We start from the raw sequence: 23,712 nt of genomic DNA, 5'->3' as shown, positions 1-23,712 counted from the left end.
AAGGCACTCTCAGCATGTTTGCTGAAATACCAGGATGGGTCTTGAGATGGACGATGTCCTGCATCTAGGATGCCATGACCATGACCAAAGAGCCCGATACAGTCTTGCATCTGCATGGCTGGGAGTAGCCCTGCTGAGAGAGTCCTGGCGGGCACAAACCTGAATCAGTGAATGTGGGCACCACTGCAGCAAGAATGGCAAACTGAATCCTGAGCAGCATTTGCCAGGACATTAGTAGCAGAGAGACAGATGCGATCATCTCACTTAGGACTTGCCAGGTCTTACCTGGAATACTCTTGCGCACTCCTGGTTTCCACAGCTCAAAAAGAGAGGATCCAAAGGAAGGCTGTGAAGATGATCAGAGTGCTGGAAAAATTGTTGTATGAGGAAAGACTGAAGTAGCTAGGTCTTTGGTCCCCAGAGGAGGGAGGGCTCAGAGCACATCATCACAGTATTCCAGTACTCGAGGGACAGCTACAAAGAAGACAGAGGCTCTCTTCTCAAGGAGCCATGTGGAAGAACAGGGGCCAGCAAGAACAGGATGCACCAGGGGAGTTTTAATCTTGATATAAGAAAAAAATAAATTTTTGCAGAGGGAGCCATCAGTCACTGGGACAGGCTCTTCAGGGATGTGTCTGAATCTATTTTCAAGATGGTAGGGGATAGGGTGCTACGTAATCTTATCTAGACTCCCTTTTCCCATGAAAAGTTGGATGTTATCGTTGAGGTCCCTTTCATTCTGGACCGTTATATGATTTTGTGAGGTCCCTGAAGGATCTGAAAAGAACTAGAGTTCATCCAAGAAGGGGGGATGTTTGTATATCATTACTCTGTGATCTTGGAATGCAAGACCTCTTGGAGTGTATATTGCTGTGAAAGTAATGCAGCCCACTTATTTAATGAAACTGTGACAAATAAAGAGCATGATAACACTATTTAACAGAACAAAATTTCAGCTACAAAGCATATTTTTTTTTCAGCATAGTCACCACTGATAGCTATGCATTTCAATAATAAGCAAGAGCCTGCATGCTGTGCTCATTAAAAATCTACACCAGTGGATATGATCCAGTGTTTCTCAGCTTCTGTCACAGTGCTGTTGGTAAGAAAATGTTGCCTCCACAGTCAGTCTCTCATTGGCCTTAACAGATGGAAGTCAAAGAGGGACAAATTTGGACTATACTGTGGGTGTTGTAGGGCAATCCAGCCGAGATTCGAAATGTGCTCTGTGGCCTTGGAAGTGCTTTTGTGCCTGGCGGTACTGTGTTGCAGAACAAAGGCTGTCTATTCTCTGATGTGACTCTGGATATTCTGGCCTTCAGCTTAGTCAGTGTTGCAATTTAGTGTTCAGAGCTGATGGTTTGTTCCAGTTCCAGGAAGTCCAGAAGAATCACAGAATCTCAAAATCTCAGGGGTTGGAAGGAACCTCCAGAGATAGAGTCCAGAGCAGGTTCCCTACACCAGGTCACACAGGTGGGCGTCCAGGTGGGTGTTGACTATCTCCTGAAGAAGAGACTCCACAATCCCCTGGGCAGCCTATTCCAATGCTCCATTGCCCTCACTGTAAACAAGTTTTTGCACACATTTGTACAGAGCTTCCTATGCTCCAGTTTCTGGCTGTTTCCCCTTGTCCTGTGGCTGAAAAGAGTCTGGTCTCTCCGCTTTGCCCCCCACAACTTTAGGTATTTATAGATCTGCATCAGATCCCTGCTCATCCTTCTTTTCTCGAGGCTAAACAGATCCAGGTCACGTAGCCTTTTTTCACAGGGGAGATGCTCCGGGCCCTTCACCATCTTTGTGGCCCTCCACTGGACTCTTTCCAAGAGAAAGTGTCAGTTCATGTCAGTGGGTGCTGTTTTTTCCCATGTGGAAGAATTCAGTGACACACCTTCAGCCACACTTCTATGTCAGACACCATTGTGTCACACTGCCCCTCTGCTGTCATCTGTCATCCAGAACAAAACTTAATGGAATACAGCTGGGCAGGTTCAACCTCTGCTGCCAACATCTGCCCTCTGACATTGTGGAGTGACAGAATAGGAGGCATTACTTTTGGGGCAGCCCTCGTAGCTCAGTCCAGATAAATGTGGAGTGTCTGCTGATGCTTGTCAGTAACCTCAGCAGGATGAAATGATATTATTCTGAACTTTTTCCAGTCAACACCGTGTTTTTGCTTTCAAGGTTCAGTTGTTTGCTGGGTCATCATCGCTTACCAAGCCTTTATCTCAAGCTCTCATCTTCCAAGTATTGCTAGCTATTAAACATGCTTATTTTAAAGTGAGAATAAATTGATCTATTTATTGTCTGATAGTTTGATATGTCTTCTTTTTTCAGTGAAATGATGAGCAGAGAAGATGACTAGAAGTTTTCTGTTTGAAAATAATGAAACTTAGAGCATCTGCCACATTCTCACATTTTCTTTTTGTGACACTAATAGAAACAAAAATGAAAAGCAAAACTTGGCCATCTTCAGGTTCTGACATAGAAAACAACTGCATTTTTTCTGTAGTCCTCCCATGAAGGACTTATTTAAGAGCATTATTGTTTTATTAGTATTTATTTATGGAAGGAAAGCTGTTATGGGTTTACACACCAATGATAACCCTGTAGCATGGAGAAAGTGACAGTATTGCCCCTCGCCCGTCCTGTGCCCTTACGTCAGTTATAGCAAAGAAACACCTGAGAGATTCTGCGGTGACCCTCCACCCTGAGTGGTAAATTACTGCTGGTTTCAATCTGAGAGTAATCTGTGGGTATTTGCTACAAACATCCCACCACTGAAGGGAAGACTTACAGTTGTACTCCTTAATTGCTGCGCCTTCCCTGCACTTTGGGAGAAGTAGGCAGTGGCTTTGTGAGGCAGATCTTGAATAAGCTTTCATAACAAAGTAATTTTTACTAAATGGTGTAAGTGATGGCATGGTATTTCTTTTGCAGAGCGCATCTTCCCTCTGGGTTGTTGGGATGGTAAAATCTGTGTTTTAGGGGCATGTTTGTTGAGAAGAAAAGCCAAAATGAAGTATTTTCCCAGTCAGTTGCTGTGTTGTGATGTGAAGCTTCAGAAGACAAAATTTCTCAGGCATTCTGTGTAGATTGGCTCTCCTGTTTAACAAATCCACATCTTCCTTGTGCTTTGAAACACTGAATGCTGAGACTTTCTAGGAGAGTTTCATGAGCTTTCTGACATAATTTGTACTTTGTTTCCATTGATTGAAAAAGAAAAGAATTGATGCCCTGGAACTCAGGGTGTATTCATTCTGTTGTGTAATACTCACTTAAGATATTTCATCACAGAAACTTTTCTCTTCTCTGGCAGAGCTTTTATCTCAGTTATCAGGCGTGAGGCGTTCTGCAGGAGGACAGATCAATTCCTCTAGCCCTTCTGCTTCTCAGTTACAGCAGCTGCAGATGCAACTGCAGTTGGAACGACAACATGCACAAGCAGCGAGACAACAACTGGAGACTGCACGCAATGCAACTAGACGCACCAACACGATCAATGTCAACGCCACTATTACACAATCTGCAACAACAACCAACACATCTAACACGGAAAACAGTCAGCAGACTATCCAGAATTCCCAGTTTCTTCTTACAAGGTGACTTGTTCTGTCTACTTACTTCAGTGTCTCTCTCTTACCATTTCACTCTTTCTTGGTCCTGCTGGAGTCAGAGTACAGTGAAACTATTACAGTGGAACTCTGTGATTGTAAGAAACATGCTTGGGGGTTTTCCACTTGTTTTTATTTGCAATTGGGTGTTTGTGTTTGAAGGTGTCAAATTGTCATTAGAACTTGTGTAATGGGCATTTCTACTAGTAATTTGATATCCAAGAGGAGCAGTTCGTAGGTGACGTGGAGGTAATTACTCTGCTGTTGGAAAGCCAACTTTGGTAGCTGGCTGCCAAAGTGTCCTTTATTGCCCTAAAAGTTGCAGAAAGGAGAGACAGTCTCAAAGCTGCATTGTGTATTTTCTTTCTGCACCTGGGAATGTATTTAAGAGGTGAATGTATTTAAGCAGTTAGGTGTGAGTATGGATTTCTGCAGGCCTTAAAAAGAAGGCTAGTTTTAAGTTCTGGCTCCTTAAGCTACCCCAGATAGGGGACTTCTGCCAGATCCCTCATCAAATTGCTTAACGTAGTCTGCTTTGTTTGGACGGTGAATATTGTATTGTTGGGTGGGAATCCATAGGTAGCACACACAGAGTGATGTATTCTGTAAACCTAGGAGTTGACCTGGCCCCTAACAGCTATGTAGGAAATGCCATCAACCCTCCCTAAAAGACTCCCTTAAGTAGCAGGGACCCTTGTGTGTAGTTTTGTATTTCCCTTCATCTTCAGGCTGCGTTCTGGTGAAGGCTGTTGTAGTGACGGGGCAGGGGGTTGTTTGCCAGAGTTGTGCAGAGCTGTGCGTGTAGGGAAGGCCAGCAGTGGTGTCCTGAGGGATGGGGTTCTGAGGCCCTACAGCACGTGTCGAAGTGCTGTCAGAGGAGCGGGCTCTCACCGACTGCCTGTCTCCTTTTCCTGCTGCCATACAGGTTGAATGATCCGAAGATGTCAGAAGCAGAGCGTCAGTCAATGGAAAGCGAGCGGGCGGACCGCAGCCTGTTTGTTCAAGAGCTTCTACTGTCCACTTTGATGCAAGAAGAAAGTTCCTCCTCAGATGAGGATGAGAGGGGGGAGATTGCCGATTTTGGTGCTATGGGCTGTGTAGATATTATGCCTCTAGATGTTGCTTTAGAAAACCTAAATTTAAAAGAGAGTAATAAAGGAAACGAGCCTCCTCCACCTCCTCTTTGATGACATCCCACTTTGCAGACAATGTCCTCTGTGCTGTATTTGCCAATGAAAGTGGACAACAACTATCTTGGGTTTGTTTTGGTGATTGTAATTTCAGGTCTGTCACTCTTGTTACGTTGTGTACATTAAAAAGAAAGAGAGAAAAGATATATATGATAATCATTTCCACTTAACTAATTTTTACTTCTAGCAGGTAAATGTAGGTTGCGGTGCGGAGCAAAAGGCTCTGTGTCCTGTACCTTGACATGCAAAAGGCTCTCCTAATACTCCACATTCAAACTGAAGAGGAAAAAAAAACAACACAAAAATGAAAAATCTCTAATGAAGCTGCTGTGTGTATTTATGAATATTAATGAATAAAAAATGCTTGGATGGTTTACCTTAACTACTGCATGACGTTTTTTGCAGCGTGCATGAGTTTTAGTGACCTTGTCATTTAAAGATTTTAAATACAAGGAAGTAAAACTATAAAACCCAAAGCTGTCCCATCATTCAGAGGTTACCCAACGAAAAGGTTAAGCGCGGTCCGCAGCCGCAAAGTAGCTTTTGAATAATACCCGACCGAATGGCATCTGACGTGCTGCTCCCGCACAGGTTGGAAGCTGCAGTGGGTCGTATTGATGTGAGCAGGGTGTGGCGTTTGCTGTGCTGTCATCACTTTGTTGCCCTGTTGGCCATCAGGGCAGCGTGGAGCTGAACTGCATTGTTATGCGTCCATAGGAGGCACAACAATAAGGGCCACTGCTGGAAGCTACTGCAGAGGGCTTTGTGTGCCCCAAAATCAAACGGTGTTTGCTTTTTGTTTAAAGTTTGTTTTTTTGTGGTTGTTAATTTCCTTATTGTTAAACATGTTTTGTTCAGGTGTAGATGATTCATATATTCACTGTGTTTTTGGAGGAAAAAAAAAAGAAAAAAGGAAAAAAAAGGTTAACCTGGATCATGTTGTCTTAGTTTAAAAAGCCTTTCACAGCCTGGCTCATGTTTTGAGTTATTTATGTATTTGCTTCATAGTTTGCAGAGACCTGGTAGTATCAGGAGAGCTTGAAGGTTTGGATCCCCAGATAGTCCCCGTATTGCAAAGAAATTATTACTGCTAACTTCAGCACCTTCTATTTATTGTTTCTTTCGGTTACTTTTGCTGGTGTAAGAAAAAAAAAAAAAAACACAAAAAAACCCCAAGTTTTAAAAGCCTTGTAGTGGAGTTGTGCCACCTGTGCGCCTGTACTGCTCGCCTTCCCGGCTTCAACAAAAGGAAGCGCAGTGATGTGTGCACCCACACCTGTAATTGCACCGAGGCAGGGGCAGGAGGAGCGCGTTTGGTATCAGCTTGCTTTCCTGTTTTGTTTTGTTTTGTTTTGTTTGTTTCTCTAAGTGTAAAGTTAGGATCATAAGAACAGAAGTGCACACAGCTTCGGATACTTAAAAAAAAACCAACACAAACCAACAATGAAGAAAGCCCAGGCTTATCTCATATTGGTGTCCTCCCAGCCTTCCTCACCTCCCCCTCCCTCTCTGTCTGTCCACCCATCTCTGCAGCGCTGCTCGCATTAGAGTAAACCTACAGACACGAACACCGGGCGGTGTTCCCAGCAGAACTGCGTCGTGTGTGCTAACCCCAATCTGCCGCAGCTAAAGAAGCAAACCCCCAACACTGACTTCAACTCACCCTTTTTTTGTTGTTGTTTTTTGTAAATCCTCAAATCCTGGTTGTTCCCCCCTAGAGAAGTACGAGCTTTGCTTCCTTCTAGTCTCTGCAACAGAAACATGTCTCAAGGGAAACTTTACCTGCGGACTCTGGTTATCCCTAAGGTTACCCCGACTTTGTTTTCTTTTTTGATTGATTGTTGAGGATTTTCAAAAGATTTTCGAGCTGTAGTCTTTACAACCACATCTTCTGCACATTACAGTAAGACACGCGGTTCAATAAAGCATTTTCAAGACTGTTGTTGGGTTGATTTTCTTTGTTGATGCAGGTGGTTCTGCTCTGGAATTTTCGGTAGCCATCCTTAATTGTGGCTGCACACAAAGTCAGCTCACATAGAAGTGCTGGGGGTTGGCAGCTCACACACGGTGGCAGATGAAGAAGGCTGCCATCCCAGCCTGCCCGCAGGTAGGTGGATCCAGCTTTGCATCAGAGGAAGACAAACAAGTGTAGAGCAGACTCTCCTCAGTGTGAGCCCTGACTGCATCTCTTCACATTGCCGTCATTTCTGAACTGCACTTAGGGGATGCAAACCAATATCATCCATGCTCAGAAGCAGAGCGTATGGTGACTTGCAGTTAAAGGTATTCTTAGGCATCGCCCATAACCAGTGGGTTAAAAGAAAACAGTCTCAGCCACTCCTCACCATCTCAGGTGTGCTTGGAGTCCAGTGGAGCCCATGTGTGTGCTCACCCATCACTATCATGCATAGACCCCTTATTTCTAGATTGCAGTGAGGTGGATTTGAAGGGTGAGCATTCCAGTGAGTAGAGAACTGGTTGGAAGGCCGCAGCCAGTGTTGAGCTGTAGTCAGTAGCTGTGTCCAGGTGGAGGCTGGTGATGAGTGTCATTCCACAGGGGTCTGTCCTGGGACCAGCACTCTTTGGCATTTATATCACGTGGGATTGAGTGCACCCTCAGCAAGTTTGCTGATGGCTCCATGCTGAGCAATACACTTGACGTGGTAGAAGAGCTGCCATCCGGAGGGACCCAGATGTAGTTAAAAGAGGCCAAGTGCGATGTGCTGCACTTGTGCTGAGGCAGTCCCAGAGATGAACGTGAGCTGGGGGAATTTTTTGGGAGCAGCCCTGCCAGGAAGGACTTGGGATCTGAAGCTTTGACTTGAGCCAGCAGTGTGTGCTTGCGGCCCAGAAGGCATGGGCTGCACCAGCAGAGGGGTGGCAGCAGGGAGAGGGAGGGGACTGTCCCTCTCTGCCCTTATGAGGCCCCACTTGGAGTACTTCATCCAGATCTGGGGCCCCCAATATGGGAAATATGCAGAGCTTCTGGAGATGGCCCAAAGGAGGCCATGAAGATGGTCAGAGAGCTGCAGCACCTCTCCTCTGAATACAGGCTGAGGGAGCTGGGCTTGTTTGTCCTGGAGAAGGTTGTGGGGAGATCTCACTGCAGCCTTCCAGTATTTAAAAAGAGATTAAATAAACATGAAGGAAATTAACTTTTTACATGGGTTTATAGTGACAGGACAAAGGGGAATAGTTTTAAAGTAAAGGAGGTAAGATTCAGATGAGGTGTCAGGGCAGCTTTCAACTCAGAGGGTGGTGAGGTGCTGCCAGAGAGGTGGATGCCCCATCCCTGAAGGTGTTTAAGGCCAAGTTGGATGGGGCCCTGGGCAACCTGACCTAGTACTTGGTACAGCGGTTGACTGCCCTGTCTGCAGCTGGGGGCTGGAACCTGGCAGTCCTTGGGGTCCCTTCTATAAACTGGTGGAACTGCTCACGAAGGTTTTGAGTGAACATGTGCTTCCTTACAGTGCAGCTTTTCCATTACCAACACAGACAGCAGCTGAGATACATGGGCTTATTTGATGGTGCAAGGGGAGCAAGTCAGTGAGCTGTGTCTGATGGCAGTTTGGAAATCCACCATCTTCAAATCAGGACGTGCTCTAAACTCCTGTGACCTGCTTTAAGAGTTTCTTGTTTCAGTTTTCTGTTTTGTTTTGTTTTGTTTTGTTTTAAACCTTTGATACAATGTCAAAGAAATATTTACACAACATGGCATGACAAACAGAACGTGTTTTAGGTTCCCATCCACCTCTTCAACTTTGCCAGTCAAGTGCTGACTGCTTTCACTGACCCCTGGGGGCTGGGCCGTGGGGTTGGTGACATGGGCTGTTTTGGGGATGGTTGAGGTGTTCTGGGGAAGGAGCTGGGCTTCCTTCCTCTCTGCTCTCCCGCTCCGCGAGGCCTTTCCTGTAGACATGGAGTTGTGCTCTAAGCAACTTCTGAACTCGATGCATTAAGTGCATGTCATTGGTGCAGGCATTTCGCGGTGCAGAGGTGCTTTCCTATAGGGGAAGAGGTGAAGGGGGTGCCCTGCTACCTCTCCAGTCCTTTACCATGGCCCATCTGAGCTTTGTTTCATGCAGCTGACTCCAACCCATTTTGTCTTCAAAGGCTGCTGCAAAAAGAGAAATGTAAAGGAAAAGCTGCTGGCTCAGGCTTTCACCAAAGGCCTTACACCTCCAGCCAGCTGCCATGGTCAAGAACACATTATCTAGCATGGCCTTGCAATCACATCTGCCAGTTCCCTCAGCACTTGTAGGGTACAATCCTGTCGGGACCCGTGGTGCAATTTGCTCAGTCCCCTGACCTGATCCTCTTCCAGCAAAGATACATCTTCCTTGCCCCAGCCCTTCAGACTGGCCTCTGGAGCCAAGGATTCCTGAGGGTCAGTCTTGCTTGTAAAGACAGAGGCGAAGAAAGTACCTCACCCTTTTCCCTGTTTTGGCAGGTCCTTCTTCAGCAATGGGCCCATGTTTTCCCCAATGTACCTTCTGTCATAGATGTAGCATGACAAGCTCTTCTTGCCTTCCCTTGCTAGGCTCAGTTCCAAATGGGTTTTAGCCTTCCTAACTCCAGCTCTGGATGCTCTGTGCTCCTCCCATCTTACCTGTCCTTACTTCCACCCTCTGGGCACTTCTTTTTTGGTGTCTGAGCCCAGCCGAGTGGTCCTTGCTTGTCCATGCAGATCTCCTGACATTTCTGCCTGACTTCTCATTCATGGGGATGCAGTGCTCTTAGAGGAGATGATCCTTGATCATTACAGAACTTTCTTGCGCCCCTCATTCCTCCAGGTCTTCAACCCATATAACTTTACCAAGCAACTGTTTGAAAAGCCAGGTCCTGGGCCATGAGCTTTCGATGTACTCTCCTCCAGGGGATCATGAACTCCACTACATCACAATCACTACAGCCAAGGCTGCCTTTGGCCTTCACATCCCTGCTGTGGTCACACACAGCACCCCTGCTGTCAGCCCAGCCCATGCTGAGGCTCTAACAGCTCTCTGCATCCAGCTCACACTGCCCGAGGCTCAGGAGAGCTGGACTCCACTTTGGGGGTTTGTCTCCTTTTCCCTGCGGCCAGCCCTTCACCCAGTGCCCCTGGTCTCACCAGCGGTCTTTCTCTCTTGCTGCAGCGCAAGGACCAACCTGTTGCTGTTGCAGGAGGTTTCAGGGTCACTGCATGTTCTTCTCAGCCTCAGCATCACACATGATGGGCCCCGTCTCTCTCACTAGCTGTCATCCTCCCTTTTGCAATCAATATTCACTCACATCCAACACTGCCTGCCTGATTTCCCCTCCTCAACACTCCCACCCCAAAGAGCAAGGCTGTTTATTAATGCAGAAGGGAAGGATAATTGTTCCCATCTGTAGCAGCAGAGAGGTTTTTGTTGGTTTTTTTTTTTTTCATGCTTTGTTACCTCTAGAGCTAAACTTCCATCAGCAAGACAAAGTCCTGTTACATCACCAGGTCAGCCTTGGTCTTCCCAGAAGCAAAGCATGCAGGTAGTTTGTTCTGCAGTGGCTGACTATAAGTGCTCTTCAAAGGCAAAGGTCACATTATCCGCACTCTTCCCGCTCTGCTGAGGTCTGTGCTAAGCACTGACTGAGTATAAAGGTTGCTACCAGCACCCGTCATCGCTTACTGCAAACAGCACTTCAGGCTCCAACCGGTAACTTGATCATGAACTGTGTGCTGGCCTCAGTTTCAGTAACTCAGTACCAAAGAAAGGCAAAACAAGCACTTTTATTTTATATAAGCCTTTATTTACAACTTGTTTAACAACTGTACACTCTTCTGTAACCTTGGAAGCATTAGCATATTTGACTGGGAAAAAATATTAAACCTTTTGATTCTAATGACCATTACCGGGTATTTTTTTTTTTTCTTTGTTCTATGTACAGATATGTATATTAATACTGCTACCATGACAATCTGGTAGTTACACAACTCATAGATGAACCAAAATGGGAAATTTATGTTTTGACACTCTACAAATCCATTACTTTACAGAAAATATATCACTGTCAACTTCACAAACAGTTACTTTGATAATTGGTCAACACTTAATTTGGGACTGTCAAACAAGCTGCTATGAAGGAAGTAGAAGAGTTTCTACGCGGCGTAAATGAAGTTAGTACACCAGAGACATGCTGGAGCTCACCTCAGAGCCGCGGGCTCACGGTCACGGCACAGACGTGGCACCACTCCATCAGCTGAACGCTGAGAGCTGCCTCACGCTTTGCCGCCATTTCAGTGAACTCCAACACGCCTTGTCAAGCTAAACACAGTTACATATAAATGTCTTCAGGCTCAAGAACAACTGATATGTAGTTTCTAACTGCACAGACCACATGGAGAAATGAGGTACAGCTCAGCTTCAGCTTGGGACGCCCTTGCAGGCAGGTGTGACAAACAGCTATCCCCGCACACCCCGCGCAGGGCCGCCCCGGCCCCGCACCCAGCTCGGCCTGGAGAAGGGCGCACCCAACAGAAACTGTGCTGGCGATGGGAAACAAACTATGCCTCACACACAACAGAAAGGAGGTTTTTCTATAAAGCTTGCCCTGACACAGAATGAGGGATTGACGGCTGGGACCTGGAGAGATGAAAACTCTTATGCTCTGCTAGGCTCAGTCCGATGGAAGTGCTGCTGGCACTGCTGCAGGAATGCGTGACACGTCACGGCCCTGATCTGTCCTGCAGGTCACATCAGACATCACTGCCCCAGGTCCCGGTGGACCAGGAAAGACATATCCCCATGTGGGAGTCCCGTCGGGCTGTCAGCCGCAGGCTCCCGGTCTCCTATGGTGTCTGGCATGGAACCCAGGAGGGAACTCAGCACACACTTCTCACTGGGATCCTCACGCTGGCCCTCCAACTCCTGCAGGGCCTGTTGCAGCCCATCTGGCCCTTCCCTGCTGAGGTGGCACGGGGACAAGCTCTGCCTGCTCTCCAGCTCGTCTGGCACGACGCCTCTGCTGCAGCGGGCACAGTGCCTGAGGGCCGAGCCCCTCAGGTGTCCCAGCACAGGGGTCTGTGAGGGCCGAGCGCCTGAGGTGTCCCAATGTGGGGGCACGGCCTTTCAAGGCCCCGGGTGCCTGCAGGGGCTGACGGACAAACCATGTCTCCAATATAGGGGTGCTCAGGTGGAAAACAGGGCTCACCGATACACTACTGCCTGAATAAGCAAAACTATTCCTGGAGTTAAGCACATGCATATATTTTTGCAGGATTAAGATCCAAGTGAGCAAGAATGGGGTTTCTCAAGAACTGGACTTTAACCAAACAAACGTATGGTTTTCTTTGTTCGGATTCTTTTCAGACACTACGGAGGGCCCTGTGGGCTCATCCGACCTGTTACACACTACGACTGCTACACAACAAACACCCTAACTTACACCACGACAGTACTCCCTTGCCTTCTGGATCTTGCCAGTACTGGGCGTCCAGCACAGAACGAAGATACAGTAGTACAAATGTGCAGATATTTAAAAATATTTAAATAAGCAGCTTTTAAAAATTAATAAAGGCAGCACGAAGCACTTTGAGTTATACCGTCTAAATATTGCAAAAATCTTATACCTAAAATTCATAATACAAAGAAACAGCCAAACTAGTGCAATTGGAAATGAAATAGCTAAGACTGCAGTAATGAGAGGAAAAAAAGAATAGTACAGGTAAAATATAAACAACCCAAATTATAAACTGTCAAGGACAATCTGCATAATACTGAAAGTGTGGCCAGCTTTCGTGTTTATCCCCATTCATGTACTTTCCTTGGATTGTTTAACAATTGTACACAGAGTGGAAATAAGAAGTTTCTAAAAGAAACAGACGACACAGCTAAAATATATAGAGAAAAATACAACAGCCACAATCTACTGTGTATATACATAGTAAGGAAGCAGGCAGTGTCTGTGAACACAGGACTGCACAATCGTTTGCCTGTCTCAGAATTTATCTGACGAACCTTGCTCGGCTTCCTAAGGAAGATGGGCTGGCCAAGCAGCCGCTCCCCCTGGCAGCACACCTCCTTGGCTTCACTTTTAATTTACTTAAAGATTCAAGGTATATCCTTTAAGGGTGCAGGTGCTTTAAAGTTTTAAGAGTCACCAAAAGGCATTTTTAGGAACTCGTTAAGACTAGACTTTTATAGCTCAGAGTATGCAAATGTTGCAGGAAGTCTGCGTGTTAATGCTGTTAATCAGAATTAAATGGACAGACAGAAGTAAATGTAGAGCTGACAGTGCTCTGTCAGTTTGCAGAATGCCTCCTGTAGAGTTCTGAATACTGGATAACCGCTCTTTTAGCGCCAGAGGAGACTTTGTGTGAAGAGAAAGAGTAAATGGAAGCGGGAAATGGGAAAGCCACTCCCCAAGATGGCAAGCTTCTCTGCAAGTAGATCTCCCTTTGAAATCAGATGCCCGTAAGTGCAGAACTGGTTAAGTTTTGGTTATGCAGTCTGGACAGAAAAGCAAGTCATGCACTGAACAGTCCCTGTTATAATAATGCTGCAGGTCATGCAACCACATCACTGCAAATAAAAGAATAAAGAAGAAAGTTAAAAAGCAGATAACATATTACCATTAAAAGAAAAAAATAAAATAAAATAAAATAAAATAAAATAAAATAAAATAAAATAAAATAAAATAAAATAAAATAAAATAAAATAAAATAAAATGACAACTGAGAACAGATCAGGCATTTGTAAAGTAGCTCAGTGAGGCTGCCTCTCCTTACAGCTGTGCAAATTCATGGGGCAAACATCTTTGCCAGAGCAACTCTTACATTAACAGGAATTTTGTATGTCAGAATTGGAAAGAGAGACAGCACAGCTTTGGATAAAACCTAAATTTAGATACAGTTCAGTAAAATTTAGACCATTTTGAGTAAAGTCCTGCAGGGCACCATTCTCAACTAACACAGCTATGGAAACTAAGGAGGGTCTTCTGGCTTATGCTGCTCATAACTAAAAAAACACAACACAATATAAAATGAAAGTTGCTTGTCCCATGCTATGCATGGTCACATACTAGAACACAGTCAGGGTCAGAGTGGATCTGCCTGAGCCTTCAAGCTCTGAACAACAATGAATACTTTAAACGCTTATTAAAGCTAAACCTGTGCATGATGATAAAACAGCAACAGTGCCACCTTACACTGGCAAGTTCCATTAACTGCATGCAAAACTGGGTTTTAATAATAAGAAAATGGTAAGGTATTCTTGTTAAAATACACATTAGGTGTCACCGAGCAGCACTAGGAGCACACCATAGTAGTGTGTAAATGAAGCTGAGTTTGGACAACAACCAGACAGGCTGGCACATTGCTCTATCCTGGCAAATAACTCCTCCTTGCAGTAACTGAACTGGAGAGGCTGGAGAATTTTACCAGCATGGCTACAGCACTTTCAGATCCCCCCATAACACAGCATGGCACAGCACTAACTGTCCCCTCTCATTTTCACTCACAGTGATGATAACAAAACTATCTCCACCAAACTGAAATCACATTGTGCTAACTGTTGCTCTCCTTCTTACTTGTTTCACTCTCGAACTGCTTGGGGTCAAGCATGGTTTAAGGACAACTCCTGTCACAGGAAAACCCAGAATGAGGAATATTTATAACCAAATGCAAGGACTTACTGGGAGAAAAAACTGTAATAAAAAACAAAAAGCAAACCCACAACCCTGCCCTTCAGCTACAAGTGCTGCAGCCTGTAAATCTCTCTTTTCCTTCTCATCCACCAACCCAGAACACTCATTGTAGTTGAAAACCAAAGAGAAAGATACACATAGAAATGAAATGGAACAAAAAAATAGAAGATGCTTTGAAGGAGCACATTCAAAGCAGACCTTGACTGTATATTGGAGTGATTACTGTCTGCTTGAGATGTGCAGTTACGCCAGCTCTGCACTGCCTGGCTGAGTGCAGAAAGTTACAGAGTTCAGGATTAACTACATGAATATTACTGTAGTTAGTCAATAGAAAAAGAAAAGTTCATCCTGCATAAGAACACATCTATTCTGTTATGTATAGATCTGTATACTTTTTATAATCCACCTATTGTGTGGGTTGCTCCAAAAGTAATGCCACCTATTTATTTTCACAAAAGTGATAACAGAAAGAGTATGATAATACTAATTGATAGAGCACATTCTCACCAACAGATCACTCTTTTTTTGGTTGGTCTCCATAAATATTCACCAATTATGGATGAATGTCAGTGGGTGCCATTTTTCCCACATGAAGGAATTAAGCTACACACTCCTGCTGCCATCAGTCATGCAGCAATAACATGTAACAAGATGCTGGTGGGAAGGATCTGCCTCTGCTGCTGTAGCACCAACATCCTCCTCCAACGTCATGGGACAACATCATAAAATAGAAGGCATTACGTTTGGAGCATCTCCTGTACATTGCTCATGCTTTACTGTTTAGCAACGCTTCAGGTGTCCTGTTGGACATAAACATGACATTATAGGTTTTTCTTTGGGACACCAGTACATCTAAACAGGTCTTATCAACTTTGGACAGTATATTCTTTTTCAAGGATGTATCAAATCCCCCGATTCACCTGAGTGCCCTTTTCAAACAAGCAGTTCTTACATTTTAAAATAATGGCCTGTTGTTTTCTTTATGTCTTTGAGAACCTCTGAAGATGAATCAATACTTTCAAAATCTACCTCTGAAGGCAGCAACACTCCAGAAGATGACAAACGTGAAATGTGACAGTAAATTCCCTTAGCATAACCTGTTGCTTCTTCTTCATCGTGTCCAGACCAGGTCAGATTATTCTGCAGATGACCTGCTGTCAGAGGAGTGACTTTAATTTTCTTGGCACTCCCAAACACTTGGGTTACAAATAACTGAAGGCTCATTTCATTATCTTGGTGGATTATTTCTCAGAGGAACACTTCCCTTCTGTTTTCAGTACGAGTACTCATTAGCTCTACTTCACTACAAGTAGTCAATCAATACCTTACAGCCTCCTCAACTTCTCTCATCCTGTGTTTTTTCTAATCACTGGGATGACTGCAGCACACTACAGCCTCAGAAAGGACAGGAGCTTCCCCTTTCCACCAGCCAGCTCTGGAGGCACATATCAACACACCTTCCTAACCACACTGCTCATACAAAGCTAGTGTGACCCAAAAAAACCCAACCATATCTTATTTCTAAGCAACCATGTTTTTTCCTATTCAGTGTACATCTGGAGTCTTAAGAGGGATCAAGTCTCCTAGCCAATTTCTGTCTGCAACCAGTATTTTGTAATACAATCACCAAAGTAAGAAGTGCAACACAGCACCTTTACTTCTAACACCAGACTCTGTTTCTGCCAAGCATCTACTTTAAGTTAACTTAAGTCTTTCTTCCTGCAGATTTCTTAGTATTACTTCCTGGCTTCTACTACTAAGGTTTCTTTTTTCTTACTACATGTATTCTTTCTACATTTTCTCCATGTTATTTCCTTTAACTTTTTAAAATAAGCCTCTCCTCATATCATCTTCCAGAGCCGTATCAACACCACATTTTAATAATTCCTCCTACTACAGAATACAAAGTGGACTGTAAGTTCTAAGATGTTTGGCATTATGTCATGCTTATTACTACTCAAAGGTTTTACTATTATTGTTAAATACAAACTTTAAGTTCCCTCTCAAAACCACTGATACTCTCAAGAAGTAGGTTTATTCTCCTGGTTTCTAACCTTTGCTAAGGACTAAAACCTATGCTTTATAAAATCTGTTTTACACAAGGAATGCTTTATTCAAATCCAAATCAAAAAGTCTAATGTTTTTATCACAGCTATAACTCTCTATATTACTCCATTTGGGACTTTCTTTTAAAATTCCACTCATTTTCATTACCACGCTTGCAATGCAAGCATGTTAACAAGCTAACAAATGGCCTTTATGTTAACTTTCTGATCTCTTGAGGTTAGGGATAATCTTTAGTGATTCAAGTTCTGTTTGGAGAACAACACTCACACCAATGGAAAGACTTGCTCTTGCAGTAATTCACATTTGTGCCACACCACAGCAGTTAACAGCACTTCCAAGCGCTGAAAAATGTTTGCTTTTGAGAAGATTAAAATAACTGTTTTGCTTGTTCTGGAATGTGAGGCTCTAACATCATCTGACAGTAAAGAACCTCTCTAGTTTGAAACAATGAACAAGGTCACCAAGAGGAAACACTGTCCCAACTGTCCTAGCAATGTTGTCCCAACTTCTAGCAACACTTCTCATGTAATACGGCTCATTCTCTGAGATCCAACAGCAGCAAGAAAGTTTTATCTGACAGAAGGAACAGGTTTCAGTCTGAAATCAACACACAGTGCCGCTGAGACTGAAGGATAAGCCATCAGTTTTTGAAATGATCTTGTATATACACAGCAAAGAGCACCCAAAGAAATCCTTGGTTTGCCATCAAAACCAAGTAATGTAGGGATCTACTTCAGGACAATCCCATTCCTTTGTTAAGGTCTAGAAGCAAAGATCAGAAGATGGGCTATAATGAAGTCAATAGAAAAGTCATTCACTAACAACTGCTGGATGAGGACTTTCATCAGAGCATTTATGATAAGCTCCTACTGACCCACTACCCAAAGTATCAAACCAGAATAACTTGTATGGGTAGCTGATTGGCTACGTCTGGTGGGACTATTTCATCTACCAAGTTCTCTGTAGCTTCTCTATCTACAGAGATTCAGTCATTTTCAGTCTACATTCATCAGCAAGTTCATGTATCAATTCATTTAATGAGCTGATAGATCTTAAAAATCATCTTTGTGGCCAAATACTGCAGTGAATTCACTAAGGCAGAGTCAAGCAGAAACAGAGAACAAGTCATCAGAATCTCCAAACACTGCAGTAAGATTGGCAGCTAAGAAAATCTACAGGAATTTGCTATTCCAGATGAAAGAAGTCTGAGGTGGCTGTGTTTGATTATCACAGCTTCTATCTGAAATAAGGAAAGCCTCCAATACATAAATCAACTGTGATCCAAAATTATTTAGAAAAATGAACAGCTAGCTCCAAAGGCTCAGGTTCCACTTCTATACTTTTAAACTACCACCATAAAGCAAAACTATGAAAGACATACTGCAGCTATTAACAGGCTCTTTGTCTGAGCTTCCAAAGGGAAGAACCACCACCAGAGCAAACTAACAAAGTCAGCCATGCACTCAATAGCTTCCTCAATTCCTTAAAAGTTCTCAGCCTGCGATGTGACTAAGATCCTACACAGAGCTTGGCAACTTCCTTCAGCTCACCCCCAGATAAATGATCTGGCTTGAAGCCCTTCCAAGTGCAAGCAAATCTCACTCCTTGCCATTCCTTGCTCCTATGCCAGCACACACGGTATTTTGAGTCTACATGTTTCTCCTGATGAAAGGTACAAAGTAGGAAAGCAACACCCTTGCCAGTACATGAGAGTTGGATTGCTTTTACATGGGAGGGGACACGTCCAGGCTGCATGCAGTTTTTTGTGGCTCACAACTTCGTCAAAGTTCATACCTATGCAATCTTTACATTCAAACTGTGACATTTATAATGACCCACCTCTCCGTTTTAACAGCACACTAAGTGTATCATACTGCCAGCATCACTTAATACTGTTGATCTGACCAAGGACTTCCAAAGAGGTTTTCCTTGTAAGCACGAGATTTCCTGAGATCACACATCAATCACAATCAATCTTTCAAACTATTCTGCAGGCAAAACCCCTGAAGTACAACTACTTGCTTTGCATCACTTAAGAGCCTTCCTGTCAAAGGAACCTCTTTTAGCTAAGGAACATGCCTGCAAAGTTTGCTAACTGTGTTTTGGAGATATCAAGACTTATCAACATTGTATTACTGCAAAACAGGAGTCCACACATTCCACGTAAGACACATGTGCAAAAAACCCACAAGAAGTCAGCACTGCAGATCTGATTTTGAGTGCAAAAATAGCTCCCTCATCAATCCTTGCAAAATGACAGAACATCCAGGAAGATTTAAAAAATCGGTTAAAATGAGTAAAAAATCAGCAACCTTTTTGTTTCAGAGGAGGAAAAAAAAAATCCACATTCAGGACTGTCTTCAATCACAAACCATAAGAAAATCAAATGTTGAAATTAAAGAATTTTCCAATCATCGTATTTTCAGAAAATGTCAACATATCAAGCTAATTAAATGCACTAAAGATCATCCAGGAAGCTATGAAGTGGATAGTTTAATACAGTAGAGAACTGAGGAAAGGCAAAAGCTACTTGCACCTGTTAAAATATCAAGGACTTTAAAACTGACAAATCCGCTTAAATGTTCTTGACAGCCTGCACACAGCGCTTACTAGAAAGGTGATCATAAAGCAGCAGTAGGAATTGTCAATGGTTAGTTCTCCCATATGCAATGAAAAAACTGATGGTGCTGCTTACACGAATAAAAAGCCATAAAGCACTGCTGAGCTGTTACTACCATCTTCAGAACAGCACAAGATCACCATCTGCTTATTTCCAAAGAGATACTAAAAAACACCTTGTAGCCAATGCAGTGTTTGCTTCATCTGAATAAAATATACAGCTGTGTGCTCTGACAGTTCATTTCCCTTTGCACTGTGGGCGGGACTCAACCCTTACACTAGATTACTCCAGTTGTCACTGCACTTGGAAAACACACACTGAGATTCAAGTGATGCTGTAAGAAACCTGAGCAATCTGAAAGCTCTTTTAAAATGTCTGTTCATTTGTGCTAACAACTAAGCATGGAAGTGTAGAAAACAAACTGCACACACATTCTTTAAGATGAGAAACTATGCTTCAACTCTAAGCAATGAACAGCTATGAGTATTTAATTGATATCCTTTTATTTAATTGAAATCTCCCAAGAAGACTACATCTATCATGTAATATCCTCAGCACTGTACTTGGGAATGTATTCCTAGGAATTCTTCAGCTGTTTTGACACTGTCCTGGAAAACCCTTTTTCTTTAAGGCCACCCTGTAATTAGACAGGGCTTTTTTTTTGCTTGCTTGCTTCTGTAATATATCAGGACAGCCTATCATATTGTTTTAACAATTATCGCTATAGTTTTGATGTCAACAGTCTACTGTCTCCAAACAAACCTTCCTGGAAGTCTCTTAGAAGTATACATTGTACTAAGACAATGTTTTTTGTTTTGGTTTTTTTTGGCTATATTCTTTCACTGATGATACAAAGAATAGACAGCATTGGCTGATTCACTGCTAGCTCTTCTGCACAGGTGCTTTCTCCCTCAAGTCATACTCTGAGCCCTTATTTTTCACACTTCTTCCAAAGCTACATAACCAGCAATATTTCTTAAGAACTGTCCATATTCAATGATCAAGAATCGAGGTATGCAATAAACAATAAAAGGAAAATGCTGAGGAACAAAGAATTGAATTCCACTGATGGCCATTAAAAAGACTGGACAAATAACTCAATGTAACTGGATAGAAAGAGATTATCTTTAGAAGTATGCCTGTAGGATTATAGTATAATTCTTATAATTTTATACTTAATGCAAGTTTTGTTTAATATACACTTTAGTGTATTTTCAGCATATTATCTTATGGGAAAAGGAAAGCTGAGTCAAAAAGAGGAGATTCCAACACAGAGTAGAAAAATAAGCAGGCAACCATGAAGAGAGGAAAGATGCCATGACTAAAAGCTAATGTACAAATACTGTTTAGAAGCTCTGCCATCTCTCAGCCATCAGAGGCATTTGTCTGTCATCAGAACTTTGGGGACAAAGTGGTAAAATAGAAGTTAAAATAATAAAAGCACAGATTGCATTTAAGTTATGTTAGGAATGCATCTAATTAATAGCAACAACAAAAGAAATTTTCAGACAAATTTATGAGATAAGACTACCTGCTAAAATCACGATATTTCTTTCTATCACAAGGTTTGCTTTGGCAGTTTGGTAACATTAAAATAAAGACGGATTTTTAGCTATCTTTATCTTCTTCCTCTAGGTGATAAAAAAAGCTGAACTATCCAATAAGAACAAAAAATTCACTTTGCTCTGGTTCTTGCAGGAGACAGGTAAAAAGTTCAAGACAAGAAAAGTTCTTCAAACGACTACAATGGATTGCACAAAAAAGATAATTAAAAAGACTTCAAGCAAACAGTGGTCACTTTGGCAGGTCATACCTATGATTTCATGATTTACATAAGACTTTCTTGTCCTGTTAGCATTTGGCATCTCAGTAAGAGACACAAAAGGACAGAAATTGTTCTAAGCTGCCTTTACATCATTACTTTCCTGCACACAAGAACATACCTTTGCTGTCTCATCTTATCCTGCAAGTATAGCCCAGACTTCTCTTAAGTTGAACTAATAAAGGGAATTATTATTATTTTTTTCCAAATGTGAAACATAGAAGACAAATCTACATGCAGATAACCGACTTTCTATGCTTTTGGTACGAAAGATATAAAAATCAGGACTGAAGCTTTTTCAGATACATACTAAAAACATAATTAGCCTAGATTAAAACTGATGATGTACTTGAGGATATGAGTACCTGCAGGTGTCATTCACCTGTTCCTTGCCCTTTAATCCAGGTGTGCTTATTTAGTGATGCTTTGCCTATCCCATTTATCTTGTGAATTAATGCAGTTCTTCAGACCCTCAATAAATTGTAGTATTGGTATTTATGAAAAAACATCTCCACTGGGAAGGACATTAAAATAAACTAAAAGAATAAATATGGAAACCAGACTGCACGTGCCATTAGGGTACAAACAGTCTCTAAATTACAAATGTTTACAATAAGATAATAATGTTTAAAATAAGAAAATAATTTTTCACCAATACTCAGCTCTTTTGTGTCTGACCAATCTTTGGAAAAAATAAAATAAAATAAAATAAATGGATAGCCAGAGTACAGAATCACTCAAGGAAAAAGAAGAACTCTGTAGAATCAGGGCCTAAATTAATAATAGGAGCCACCATCCACCTGACTGATCAATATGAAGTTAACAGAGAGTAACATACGATCAACCAGCTACACGCTAAGAAGGCAGCAAATCACAGCCAGCTTTCAGCAAAGTCAGCAACATGCTCACCTGAAGGCACTGGTACCATTAGTAAGGCAACAGAGACGATTATACCCTGAATCAACACATTAAAAGCAAGTTGCTTAGCAGGGGACGACAACTGAAACAGAGTAACAGCATTAACTTAGGCCTCGATTCGCTATGTACTGCAAGTCCAAAGCAGTAAAGTTTTAATAAAAATGCCTTTTTCAAAATGGAAGATGCAGCAGCATATTAAAGCAGTTCAAATATGTTTCAGGTTTGTTTTTTTTTTTAATACTATGTATTATGCATATAACTGATCAAGAACAACAGGACAAACTATTTGAGAATATTCAGCTCTGCCAGCAAACATAACACTAGGGGATAAAAAAAAAACCTTAAAAAAATCCTGCTTCCCTACTCAACACCAAGAACAAGAGGAAACTTTAAAAATAAGAGATTAATAATAATAATAATAATAAAAGTCATTTTTGTTGCCAATAAGTCTTTCAGATGCAAACATATTTTACAATAATATTACATACTAATTTTGCATTTCCGTTATGAGTTTTCAGTCTTCTTTGAAGTAATTGGTTAGCACAATTCTAAAGGTCTAATTCCTTTCAAACAAAGGCAGTCTTGCAAAGTGTGACAACTCTTGTAGGCACAAACATATCAACTGTGGCAGGAAATTTACACTGTTAGACAACCCATAGGAGGCTTTTCATAAGAGACCAGGCTTCATATAAACTTATGAGGTTCCATTATTGTACAGCTAGATGTTTTCAAAACTTTGGCACATTCAGAAAAATGCAGAGAGAGAGCGAGAGAGAGAAAGGGAGAGATGGACTCCCAAAAACATAAGCAAAAGACTATATAGAACAATGAGAAATCAAAATATTTTACTGAACTGTAAAATAAGGGTGGTAAAAAGGGAAAAAGAGAAAAAAATGCTGGTTCGTTTCCCTTGAATGTTGTCATTTGCAATAGAAGTAGCCTGAATCACAGGGCAATTTTCTTTCTAGGGGCTAGGCTTCTCTACTTTGGAGTTGCTGGCTGGACATGACCAGGGTATGATCTCCTTGTGCTCGTGGCTTGCCTTTGTCTAGCCAGGAAGGACTGTCCTGAGCCTGTACTAGCCAGCCTGTCTTCTGCTGCTTTTTTATGCAGAGTCATCCCCTGTGGGAATAAAAACCAAAAACTTCTCAGAAAAAAAAAAAAAAAACACCAAAAAAACACAACACTTGACAACTTTATTCATTCATATTTTACCACCTCCACCAACACCAAGTTGCTCCGAATTTCAAACATAAGGCATTACATTTTTAAGGGCATGACAAAAAAGACATTATTCCTGATCCTTTACAATGTCCTCAGTATTTTTTCCAATCACTGTCCAAATTTGGAGGAAGCTGCTGAGAAGCAGGTCCATTGGATGCCAATATCTAACAATATACTTTTCCACATAGGCACATGGTAACTGGACAAACCTCTTCAGAAGTGCCTCCCCCCATCACCCAATCTGCCTTTAGTAGGCTGAACTAGAAGAGTACTTTGCTTTTGAAAACAATGAAATTATTTTTATCTCTGCACCAGCTCATACAGCAGCAGCACATCTTGAAAGTGTGTTCCCAGTGGGAGCAAATGCAAGGAGAAAATAAGAGATGTGAGCTGTGTACAGAAGTAAAAGCTAATTAGAAAAAGACGTACACAAAACCATCAACACTCACCTTGGCACTCATGTCTGCCTTGGCACTCATTACTTAACACAACTCTTTATTCAGCCCCGTGTTCTGTGCATCAGTGGTAGTAATGCAACAGATGTGGTCAAGGACACAAGCCACTTGAAAATCCCTTCAATATTTAAGGGATTCAAACACT

At 42.4% G+C, this 23,712-nt stretch overlaps 2 protein-coding genes across 3 annotated transcripts in view; one reads left to right on the top strand and one right to left on the bottom strand.

The window, feature by feature from the left end:
- KCMF1 (potassium channel modulatory factor 1) overlaps nt 1–6,743 on the top strand; it is a 53,536-nt gene extending 46,793 nt beyond the window's left edge. For both annotated transcript variants that reach the window (XM_015849529.2, XM_015849531.2), the window contains 2 exons: nt 3,317–3,599; nt 4,537–6,743. In XM_015849529.2, coding sequence (XP_015705015.1) covers nt 3,317–3,599; nt 4,537–4,798 — 545 coding nt within the window. In that variant the 3' untranslated portion in view covers nt 4,799–6,743. The remainder of the gene's footprint in view (nt 1–3,316; nt 3,600–4,536) is intronic.
- A 3,802-nt stretch (nt 6,744–10,545) lies between these two features.
- HOOK3 (hook microtubule tethering protein 3) overlaps nt 10,546–23,712 on the bottom strand; it is an 80,005-nt gene continuing 66,838 nt past the window's right edge. The window contains exon 22 of the mRNA XM_015849553.2: nt 10,546–23,010. Coding sequence (XP_015705039.1) covers nt 22,870–23,010 — 141 coding nt within the window. The 3' untranslated portion in view covers nt 10,546–22,869. The remainder of the gene's footprint in view (nt 23,011–23,712) is intronic.

This window comes from Coturnix japonica, chromosome Z, assembly GCF_001577835.2.
Source record: "Coturnix japonica isolate 7356 chromosome Z, Coturnix japonica 2.1, whole genome shotgun sequence".
Classification (NCBI taxonomy): domain Eukaryota; kingdom Metazoa; phylum Chordata; class Aves; order Galliformes; family Phasianidae; genus Coturnix; species Coturnix japonica.
The sequence above is the reverse complement of the archived record's forward strand: the minus strand, read 5'-3'. Positions and strand labels throughout refer to the sequence as shown.